Source organism: Humulus lupulus, chromosome 8 (assembly GCF_963169125.1).
Source record: "Humulus lupulus chromosome 8, drHumLupu1.1, whole genome shotgun sequence".
Taxonomy (NCBI): Eukaryota; Viridiplantae; Streptophyta; class Magnoliopsida; order Rosales; family Cannabaceae; genus Humulus; species Humulus lupulus.
This window is the reverse complement of record NC_084800.1, coordinates 20,836,092-20,847,229: the sequence shown is the minus strand read 5'-3', so window position 1 is coordinate 20,847,229 and position 11,138 is coordinate 20,836,092. Positions and strand designations below refer to the sequence as shown.

Sequence of the window (11,138 nt, the reverse complement as noted above, 5' to 3'; positions counted from 1 at the left end):
CATTTCATTCTCCTGAAAAACCCTTGATGGAACAGCGAATCGAGCCGAGAAAGATCGAGAGACATTGTCGGGGTCAGTGGCTGGTCCTTGATCAAAATTCTGAGAATAAGTATAAGGATCATAAGGAACATGAGCTGGTGATGATGAAGTACACTCAAAAAACTTCTTCTTCTCTCTCATAATCTTTGTCCAAAGCATTTTCCACCTTGACCCACTTGGTATTAATACACTGCAAAACATAATCCTCTCATTGCCATTTCTCATACAGCCATTGACGTTTGGATTGCAGCAATTTTTGAGCTCCATAGCCCTGTAAAAGCTAGACATGTCTTGTTTCTCATGAAGCTTCAAAATTCTCTCATTTTTCTTTTATAGCAAGTGAGCTGAGTGTAAAAAGTTACTGAATTGATGATAACACTTTTTTAAAGTCAATATAAATGCTATCTAGTAAAATGGTCCACTTGGGCCACTGTAAAAATTCTATTTTACTGAATTTCAGGGTAATTTTCTCAGCACCAGGAAAGAAGAAAAAAAAAGTTGTGTAATCTTCTTTTATAGTTAAAGAAATTGATTGAAGTTAAGTGTGCAGTTTTCTTATCAGTCTGTCTTATTAGAGTAATTCTTTTGATTTACTCAATTACACATTCAGTTTTGTTTTGTGTTCTTTTTGTTTTTGGCTTTTTAATGTTAAGAAGTTTCTTACACAGAACAATATTTTGGTTGGTAGAGAACGGACCCATTCCTTAAAGAATGATATATATATACATTTTTTAATTTTACCTTAATGATTTTTTTTTAATATTTGTGCCATAAACTTGGTAAAAACCGAAGTGCTGATTGCTTCTCTAAGCAGCCATTCATGCTAATATTAGATTGAACTCTATTATTCTTGAGAAAGGGTATAGACTTGTATAAAATCCCAACACAAAAATCTTTCTTTTTTTTTTTGACAAAATAAAAAAAGTCTTTGTACATTTACAAAAGATGTGAGAAAATCACCCAATTGTTTTTATTTTTAATAATGATATTTAATATCTATTGAAGCCTTCCCCCATTATAACCTTTTTCTGACTATTGATTTTTTTTAATAAATCAAACTTTTTCTCAAAAGCTTATATTCTAAATTATGGTTTCAATTAAATGTCTAAATTTGGATTTACATCTTAAAATATTTTCCCCGTTCGTGAGTGTAGAATTTTCTATTATATAAATTATATTATATTTCTTTTAGTAATTATATTAATATAAATTCTAATATTATAAAATATTATTATAATAATATTTAATACAAAATTATATATTTAATAATTATATTAATATAAATTCAAATGTTATAAAATATAATTATTATAATAATATCTAATAATTATATTTATAAATAAAATATGTTACTTTTTTTTTACTACTTAGTCTAACTTATATAAATATATATATATTCATATTAATGACAATAAATATTATAAATACATTATATAAATGTTGTGTATGTACAAGTAGTAATAAACAAGTTTCTTCTCCTATTATTAAAGTGCGATTTGAATATTATCATAAATATTTTATATTGAATACGGTAGTTTGTGATATAAAAGATTATCATAATATTTTTTTTTTTTTAAATTATAGACAATGTTTTAGTATAATTTTTTTTAATATGTTTATGTCATTCTTTTATATATAATATTGTTTATTTATTTAAAATTTATATAACAATCATTAAAACATAATAAAAATAATTAATAAAATTTCTAAATAAAACTAACCTAACTTGCATTTGCAAATTGCTGCACCTAGCATATAAATATATATTTTTATGTCGGTTAAATTACACTGAAGCCAAAGAAAATTATTATTATTGTTCATTAGGGAAAAAACTAACAACAATATAGCAGTTATTCTGAACAAAAAACTACATGTAGTATTCAATTTTGATGATCAACGACGTAATTTTGAATGTCGTTTTGTCTTGATGTTTTTATAGGATGTGGATATCATGTTTACACTTCAATAAACGATGTATATTTTTCTAGAACATAATTTAAGAGAGAATGATATAAACGACATGAAGTTTAAGCATAGACCAAACAAAAGACATTTAGCAAAAATGACATTAAGTAACAATCATATAACAATAAAGAATTGCTATGTCCAACACCACAAAGATGTGACATACTGTTATTGGTGTAATCTAATATTGAATCCTACGTAATTAAACTTAATAAATATTATGGAGTATCGCTAACCAACTATAGAGTACCACCTCATGTATTGTTTAACAGCTTAAACCTAAAGTTCCAAATAATAACACTCATTACAATATAGTAATAAATAAAGGGATCAATCTTTCAAGAAGTATAATAGTGAAGTATATTTACATGGTTACTAATTTTTAATAGGCTGATAAATAATGGTAAATAAACTCATATATTAATATCAGTTTTCCCCTACAATATAAGAAGAAAAACGTGCAATGAAAACTTCAATTGGTGACCATAATTTTTTAATAACTTGCACATTTCTATTTTTGGCAGCCCGACCCAATTGCCAATTGCCTCCTTTTTCAGAGTTTACTAGCTCAGCTTCATCATCACTAGCATTCAAAAGCACAAATTAAAGTATTATTATTGGGGTTATTATTTATCATCTATACATTCATATTTTTGCATAAATATAATATATATATTTTAAAAAGAGTATAATTAAGCTGAAGTTGCTAACCTTAAGGCTCAGGGTAACAATTTTGGCGAAATATTGTCTGATTAATTGTATTTACTAATACCTCGCATGATACTCTTGCCTGTCAACAAAATAATATAACCAAAATAATTATAAATTAACTATAATCTTTCAATAACATAAAAAAGGGAAATTATTAAAATATAAATAAATAATAATGGATTATATAATTTATATTATTATATACCTGTAACGGGAATTGAAAAAATAAGAGGCCGAGCTGGCCTCGAACCTCCGTAACAGTATCAAAAGGAACGGTACCCCTAGCCAAGTCTTCCAACAGGAATACCACATCGGAAAAGATCTCCACCCCATCTAAATCCAGCTCAGCGTCCACGTAGGACGATCCCCTTGCCCTCACGTGACCCCGGTCCGACCTCACGTGTCCCAGCTTCTTCCCCCTGTACCCGACCGCCACGTCCAGCTGGCTATAATCCAAGTAATAAACGTCGGCGTTTTTTACTCTGACCGTCAGGAACACGGACACGTCGACCGACACGTGCGGCGTTCTGTGCACGTGAACGCTCTTCAACCGCATCCGTACGAGCTTGATGTCGGGATCGGACGGCCAGAAAACGTATGCGGTGGCGAAAAAAAAGGCGAGTCCGACGGTGCAGATGGTGCGAATAGGTCTGCGCCGGCAAGGGAAATAGAGAGGCAGTACGACGTAGTTTTGGTCAGGAGGGAGAGGAGTGAAATGGGTGGATTCTGGTTCTGGATCGGATTTGGATTTGGATTTGGATGAGCTAGCCATTTTGTCCGGCAACTTCGGACGAGGTGTGAGCCTCTGTAGTGTGTAATACTATAATGTTTGTGCTTTAGGAATTCGAGGGTATTATCGGAAACCAAAAATGAATAAAATTTGTTTAGTTTGCTTGGATGGATCACATAATGCAATGCACTACATTGTTTTTGTTTGGGTTGCTTGGAAATTGTGTGTGGGGTAGCTTATGAGTACACTTTTGTTCTACGTATTATTATTATGAAATTTCTTATGTGGAAAAAGTTTTCATAAACGAGAGAGGAATCGAAAATTTTGTTAGATTTCTTCCAAAAAAAAAAACAGTACTAGTCTATTAGATTAAGCAATGTGCAAATCTAATGTATACTTACCAACTCAAAATGTTATATAATTTTTTTATAATTAACGGCAAGTAGTACGTATTATTAATCTAGTAAATTTTACTTTGATTAATATATAATTAATTAAAAACTAAAAATTTCAATATAATAGTTAATTAGAGAAATTGTAGATGCTATTTTTAAAAAAAAAAACAACGGTTGTATTTATATACTAAAATTTAAAAAAAAATTCCCTATATGTATATACATGTATTAGTATATGTAATACAATATGTGTTTGTAAAAATACAAATAGTATAATTTAAAGTATAAGGGTAAAGACACAGACATAGTTAAGGCTATTTTGATGTGAAAACCTTGCTTAATTTCTTGAATATATTACTGCCTCGCTTGCTTGCTAATAATCTTGCAAGTATATTATAATAATAATATGAAACCAAAATCAAAATGTTTCTTTCTCCATACGCATATCGTCAGCTCTAATCTGAAGAAATAATCTTCATTTGATATGGATGGACAAACGCTTGAATTTTACTTTAAGGATAAGCCAACAAGTATGAAGAAGTAATCATAATCATAATTTTTTTTTCATTAAATATAACAAAGAAACTTAGACTTTTAGAGACCAATTAGGATCAAATCATGCAATATTATCCTCAAAACATTCTTATTTTGTCTAAAATTAGTATAAATTTCTTAGCGTTTTTCCTTCAAAATATACCATTTTGAATGTGATTTTAGTAAAATATAAAACTTATATTTTAATACTTTATACATTGTAAATTTTCTCGACTAACTCAAACCATTCTTCAATGTAAGCCACTCACTAAAAATGACTTCAAAAAACGTGTTGTGAATGCAGGTCTTGAACTATTAATTGTGAAAATAAATAAATAACCAACTAACAGTCAACAAAACTACTAGTCCTAGTTGAGTTGAAGCCATCTTCTTTATAATATACGTCCAATTTTTCAAGATCAATAATAGCATTAATATTCATTTCAGAATAAAAAGCAATTATTGCTCTCCAATTCTCAGCAATTAATTTTTTCTTTCTTTCTTTCATTAATTTTAGAATTTTGATTTGCGCTCATGGCAAGGCCAGGAAACAAGATCATACAAGCCAAACTGGTGGGTATGTCTTACCCTTTTCTAATTTTTCATTTTTATTTTTGTATAACAATCCTTGACCTAAATTCTTATCAGCAAACTCTTGATCTTTATTACCCAGAATATGAAATATATATATATATATATTTTTTGTAAATCTAATATCTTCAACTACATACTTTCCCTAGAAAAAACCCATGTTCTGAATATATATATATATATATATATTTATACATTTTCTATTGATGTATTGTGCAGGTGCTTCTTGGAGACATGGGAACTGGAAAAACCAGTTTGGTGTTAAGATTTGTGAAGGGCCAGTTCTTTGATCATCAAGTAATAAATTAAAATGTCATTTGTTTAATAATAATTTAACAAACATATTCCTTTTTTTTTTCTTTATTATGAATTATAGTCATTGATTTACTTGTTGTTTGTATATATATGTTAGGAACCAACCATAGGAGCAGCTTTTTTCACCCAAATATTGTCGTTGACCGAAGCCACTGTGAAGTTTGATATATGGGACACAGCAGGACAAGAACGTTATCATAGCTTAGCTCCAATGTACTATCGTGGGGCAGCTGCAGCAGTAGTTGTTTATGACATTTCAAGCCAGGTAAAACCACCATTTCACATTTGGCTACATTGATAGATTCAATTTATCGAAAGATATGTTTATTTTGTTAATACTTTTTTGGCTTAAAGGATACGTTTGTTCGAGCCAAGAAATGGGTTGAAGAATTGCAAAGACAAGGTGAGGCTAACTACAACTTCAAAGCTTTTGAAATCTACTCACTTGATTTTCTTTCACTGTTCATTATAGTCAATACAAATTACTTTGTAGGAAACATAAATATGGTGATGGCATTGGTGGCAAACAAGTTTGACTTGGAGTCCAGTAGAGAGGTTGATAAAGAGGTATTTGAAGAGATTTAGAATTTTTTTTTAAAAAAAATTCTCTCTGCTCAAACATTAGAAAATTTTACAAAACTCTGAAGCTAATTGCTATAGGAGGGTGAAGAATTTGCTCAAGAAAATGGGATGTTTTATATGGAAACATCAGCAAAAACTGCTGAAAACATAAACGAACTCTTCTTTGAAATAGGTAACTTTTGACATTATTATCCATGTTATAAAATGCAAGCATTCTGAAATTTTGATCTGCAATATTTGGCTTTTTGTTACATTTCAAACACTTGGATGCCTATATTTTGTTATGCAGCAAAGAGACTTGCGAAAGCTTGCCCCTCAAAACCTACTCCGATGAGTCTAAACAATGAAGACCAAGGCAGAAGAAGATCATTTTGCTGCTTAGGATGATCCGAATCACTATTAAGTTTCTCTCTGGCTTTTTTTTTAACATGTAATTAAAATGCTTATTTTTTTTCCAAAATAATAATGGCACGTTTATTAGATCACAATCAATTGGAGTCAAAATAAATTATTGGATGAATAAATGAGAATAAAATATAAAAAGATAGCTCATCATTATTTGTATTTTGTTATTTACTCAAATTGATGAAAAAAAATTAGAATTATTTTATAGTAAATTAGAATTATTTACTCTAATTGGCATCTTTTAAATTTACTAATTTGCCTTTTATTTTATTTTATAATTTTTTTAAATTAAAAATAAATAAGAAAATGTTCACAATGTACATGAGTATATATTTTCTAAAATCAATAATACTATAATTATAAAACATATTTTCGGAAGGTGAAAATTGTTATTGGAAGAAAAAAGTTGCAATGATGATTGGAATGAAAACAATAGATTTTTTTATACAAATTTGGCAAATAAATACACAATGAAAATAATAAAGAAGAAAAGTAGATAATAAAAGAAGTAGAGTGAAAGAGTTAGATTAGGACATGAGATAAACTTACTTCTTAGAAAAAAAATTCTAAATACATAAAAGAAAATAAAAAGATAAGATAATCATGACATTAGAGAAATAAGATGAGAACCATTCATTTCTTTTCTCCTTTATTTGTGTGGATTCCACTAAATTCTTCCAAAATATGTGAAATGATTTCATTTCAACTCTAGTAAGCTTAAAAAAATCTCAGCTTAAGCTCGATATGAAACAGGCTATTGAAACAGACTACTTTGATGGAGTGATAAACCTCCATCCAAGGCCAGATTATTAATTACAAAGCACTTGAGCATAAATGATTAAACAAGAAATAGAGTGTGAATTGCCCATTTGGACAGCAAACGAAGACTAATGCGCTTATGAAGCAACCCAGATATATATATTTAACACAACTTACAATATGATTTTCAAGGTTTTGTCCCATAGAAAGAATTGCATGAGCTTTATAAGTAATATATCACATCCTTGGCCCAAAAATAGTGTAAAACACATTAATAAACTATGCTGGACGGAAAATTTTGAAAAGGTACTCGAAGTGACCACAATTGTATGAACAGACAAGGCCATTATTATGGGGAGCTCTCACTTCGATCAATGCCGAGGATGCGATATGGAACTCAAGTCCCTATACATTTCTGAACACGCAAGGGAAAAATTGAACAGTGCCCTGAAAAGCTCCGGCAAGCTCCTTTTGAGACTGACTATTGACTTTTCCCTCACCTGAAGGCAATGCCTCTGGTAGGCTTCTTGCTCCTCTTCCAGCCTCTTCTTCACTGACTCCACCAAGAACTGCTTTTCGGCAAGAATGGTATCTTCTGTCGTATCAGGCTCCCCTTCATCTGGTATTGTACGCTCTTTATGTTTGTGATACCAATCTTCCAATGACCGCTGTTTCCGGCTAAGCTCTTTACTGGTTTCTTCACATTTCTCTCTGAGTTTTATCTCGTCTTCTTGATGATGCATTATTGTGTCTATCACGGCAGCAAAGTTGAAAATAGCAGATTTCGCAAGCTCATCTGGAACTTTCTCCAAATAATCCTGCCAAGTAATGAGAAGTTTCTGTATGGGGGGAGTTTGAGGCCTTGGTGGCGAAGAAACTTTCTCCTTTAAGCTGCTCTCAGTTGGAATAAGATTAAGCTTTAACCAAGTGTTTAGGGCTTTTATATAATCTTTTTGCTTATTTACAAGCTTCTCAAACTGTAAATGCCAATCGTGCACAACACCATGCAACTGCGCAGTACGAGAATGGTGATGCTCAGTCGTTTCCTTGGGGCTTTGTGAGATGTCAAGATATTTGAGGTCCTGGACAATTCTTAATTGATAGTCATGATGATATCGCATGGTATCCCACATAGTGGCCATCCTGCAGTTAATGGAAGAATTATTAATATTTTCAACAATGATGATCAAGTATGGAAATTTTTCATTCTTAAACTCCATTTTTTAAAAAGCATATCTCGTAATTGGAAGGGATAGGAAGACCCTTTCCCAAAAAGACTGGCTGACATGAAAATGCAAAAACAAATCCATTTGTTACGTTTGGAGAAAAGAACCCACACTACTAGACTAAAAACTCACCCGTCAACAAGCTGAACAAGTTTTGGGTATAACTGCTCATCTCGTAAACGGTTGATCTCTGAAACTGTTGAATCCATGGATTGAATGTCAACAATGTATCTTGTGTGCAGATGACTTACTGCTGCTTTTGCCTTCTCCACTGCGTCTGGGTTGGAAGCCCGTTTCTTTAGCTTATTAAGTGAGTTAACCTTCCGTTGGTACTCAAATTTCATAACCTCACCTGCCTATCCAGAAATAATAAGCCCAAGTAAATTATAATGCCGAGCAATTAAGAGCTAAAGCTCAATCATAACATAAACAAGACAAATAGACTATACCTTATCACAAAAGACCTAACCTTGTCAAAATCAATACAGAAGTTCTCAAAACAAATCTCGCAAATTGTTAACTTTTAGAAGTCTAGGGTAGCAGATTTCACAACTGTTATGAAAGAAAAATATAACAGTACTATACAGGAACAACGTGAAGCCCGCAACTTCATTAAATTTGTTATGTAAGGTGGAAGAAAGAAGCTTGACGAATGTAATTGGCAATTCATCAGCTAGAAAGAAAAAATAATAATAAAGAGCTTAAGAAGAAAGTGCACCTTCACTTCATCATATAGCTTTTTCTCCCATGCTAATAACTTATCCAAAACTGAGGCATGCGTTTCATTCTCTTCTTTATCGAAGTCATCATTTCCATCATCAACATTAAATTGGCCTCTAAATGACCTATTCCATGTAATAACACGCATTACTCTAGCAGAGTGATCAATATGCCCTGTTCGAAATAGCAAAAGAAAATTTCAGATGCCAAAACCAGACCAACCAGCAGTACAGGCAAAACCAATACCAACAAAACTAAACAGGTTTACACTGCCCTCCTCCTCCACCATGCTCCCTGGAAACACTTATTTTAATGTTTGAAGAGAGCATCAATCCACAAGACAAAACTCAAACCAAAATGACACCTTTATATCAAAATGCAAAACTTTAAGCCCACTTACCCCGATTATCAGCAAAATTCGAATGATAGTGCAGCCGGGTCGCCTCAAGCATCTTTGAAACCTCATGGGCACTCTCAGAAGCTTTCAGAAAATGATCATCAAGGTCAGAAAATATTTTTGTTAAATTAACATTTCCCTTAACCGTTCTTTTCGCATCCCCTGAACTCGACCCCGCTTGCTTCCCCTTCTTCATACTATTGGCAGAAGCAACAACAGCGTCAGCAGCATCCGGAGGCGGCGGCGGAGTGTCCAGAGGAGGCGGAGGAGGAGCTTCATCCACAGCTACCACCTCCGGCATTGGCTCCGTCTCAACCTTGCTATTACTCCCAACTTCCTCTTCTTCCACAATCTTGGGCCTATTGCCATACCCATTACGCTCTATATCCTCTTTCGTAATATTAACCTCCTCCATCTCACTTAGCGTCCCAGGCATAGTATCAACGTTAAAGAAGTATTCAAAAGTCTCCTGTTGCTGATACGACGTCGTTGAGGTGGTCCCATTCACATGCGAATGCGAAGGCGGCGGTACCACCACCTCCTCGACCCCCCTACTACTCCCGCCTCTGTTACTTCTACTACTTCTTTTTCTTCTCAAAGACCCTTCGTTCTCTTCGTTCTCGTCCTCGTCTTCTTCTTCGACGATGGTCTTGGGCTTGAGTTTTGGCTTAAATTCGGGTGGGGAGATCTGGATCTCCGGCGGCATGGTCGCCGCGCGCTGGAGCGGAGAGGTCGGTAAATTCGAAGGCGGAGGCGGCGGCGGAGGAAGGCTTTCGGCGAATGGGGTTGCGCCGCTGACGGCAACTGATGAGGAATTGGATTGAACCTGGATCGATTGAGGATTCTGAACCTCGCCCTGGGCATAGTCGCTGAGGGCTAAGCCGGTGTTCTTAAGGTACATGGCGTAGGAGGAATGGGCCGCCGCAAAGGCGTTACGAGCGGCCACAGCCTCTTTCATGTGCTGCTTCCGCTCTTTGCAGCGCGCCACGGCTTCTTCGTTCTCGATCTTGGATTGCCCACAACCCATCTTGATTTCGCGGCGGCGATTGATGAGTCGGCTTTGGATTGGGGTAATTGAGCATCTATGTAACCGTTATAGATGGATATATAAATAGAGATGTTTACTTTTTTCTTCTCTGTGTGCACCTTTTTCAGTGTCCGGACAAAAGCAAAGTAAGAATAATTGGAAGAAGAAGAATACAAAGACGGTGCCGTTTTAACTTTTTTAATTAATTTTTTTCACTGTATAAATAAATAATTATATATTGGCTGTAAAGGAAATGGCGGACAAATAATGAATTATTGGGATTTTGAACTGTGATATTTGGGGATGCGAAACGCTAGATGTTTTTAGATCTTTCTTTGTTTAATGACAAAATGGGCATATGGTCAAATAAGAAAACAAATTAAATAATCAAGAACGGTAATAATATATTAAAGCTTTTGAGTGTATATATATAAAGAATATAGTGATGTTTGATTGATGATAATGAAATGAATACTAGTCAATTTTTATTCTATTCGTTTGGTTTGTTTAGAATATTATTATAATGTAATAATTTTTCCATTAATTTTATGAAATGATTATTTTATTTGAAAATAAAAAGAAAAATTATTTTAATACAAAATTGAAAAAAAAATTAATAATTTCTTTTATCAATTTTTTTATTTATATTAATTTTTATTATATTTCATTTTTATTTATTTTTTCTTTCACATTCTCACTCCTTTATTTTCATTTCCTACAATCAAACAATGACTAACACTAT

At 32.8% G+C, this 11,138-nt stretch overlaps 3 protein-coding genes across 4 annotated transcripts; 1 reads left to right on the top strand and 2 right to left on the bottom strand.

Annotated features, from left to right (window-relative positions):
* Positions 1–2,322: 2,322 nt before the first annotated feature.
* Positions 2,323–3,722, bottom strand: LOC133793551 (uncharacterized). Its single transcript, XM_062230876.1, has 3 exons — positions 2,921–3,722; positions 2,716–2,794; positions 2,323–2,587 (listed from the first exon to the last, which is right to left on the bottom strand). Exons 1-2 carry the CDS (start codon positions 3,485–3,487, stop codon positions 2,717–2,719), a joined length of 645 nt encoding a protein of 214 aa, XP_062086860.1. The 5' UTR covers positions 3,488–3,722; the 3' UTR covers positions 2,323–2,587; position 2,716.
* Positions 3,723–4,792: 1,070 nt separating this feature from the next.
* LOC133795927 (ras-related protein RHN1-like) lies at positions 4,793–6,350 on the top strand. Of its 2 annotated transcripts, none has more exons than XM_062233405.1 (7): positions 4,793–4,947; positions 5,185–5,262; positions 5,378–5,545; positions 5,635–5,683; positions 5,774–5,847; positions 5,941–6,034; positions 6,152–6,350. In XM_062233405.1, exons 1-7 carry the CDS (start codon positions 4,909–4,911, stop codon positions 6,247–6,249), a joined length of 600 nt encoding a protein of 199 aa, XP_062089389.1. In that variant the 5' UTR covers positions 4,793–4,908; the 3' UTR covers positions 6,250–6,350. The 2 variants fall into 2 exon arrangements, with proteins under 2 accessions (XP_062089389.1, XP_062089390.1); XM_062233406.1 differs by having other exon boundaries at positions 4,802–4,951.
* Positions 6,351–7,150: 800 nt separating this feature from the next.
* LOC133795926 (protein ROLLING AND ERECT LEAF 2) lies at positions 7,151–10,560 on the bottom strand. The gene is made up of 4 exons (XM_062233404.1): positions 9,373–10,560; positions 8,971–9,146; positions 8,385–8,608; positions 7,151–8,169 (listed from the first exon to the last, which is right to left on the bottom strand). Exons 1-4 carry the CDS (start codon positions 10,394–10,396, stop codon positions 7,398–7,400), a joined length of 2,196 nt encoding a protein of 731 aa, XP_062089388.1. The 5' UTR covers positions 10,397–10,560; the 3' UTR covers positions 7,151–7,397.
* Positions 10,561–11,138: the final 578 nt, after the last annotated feature.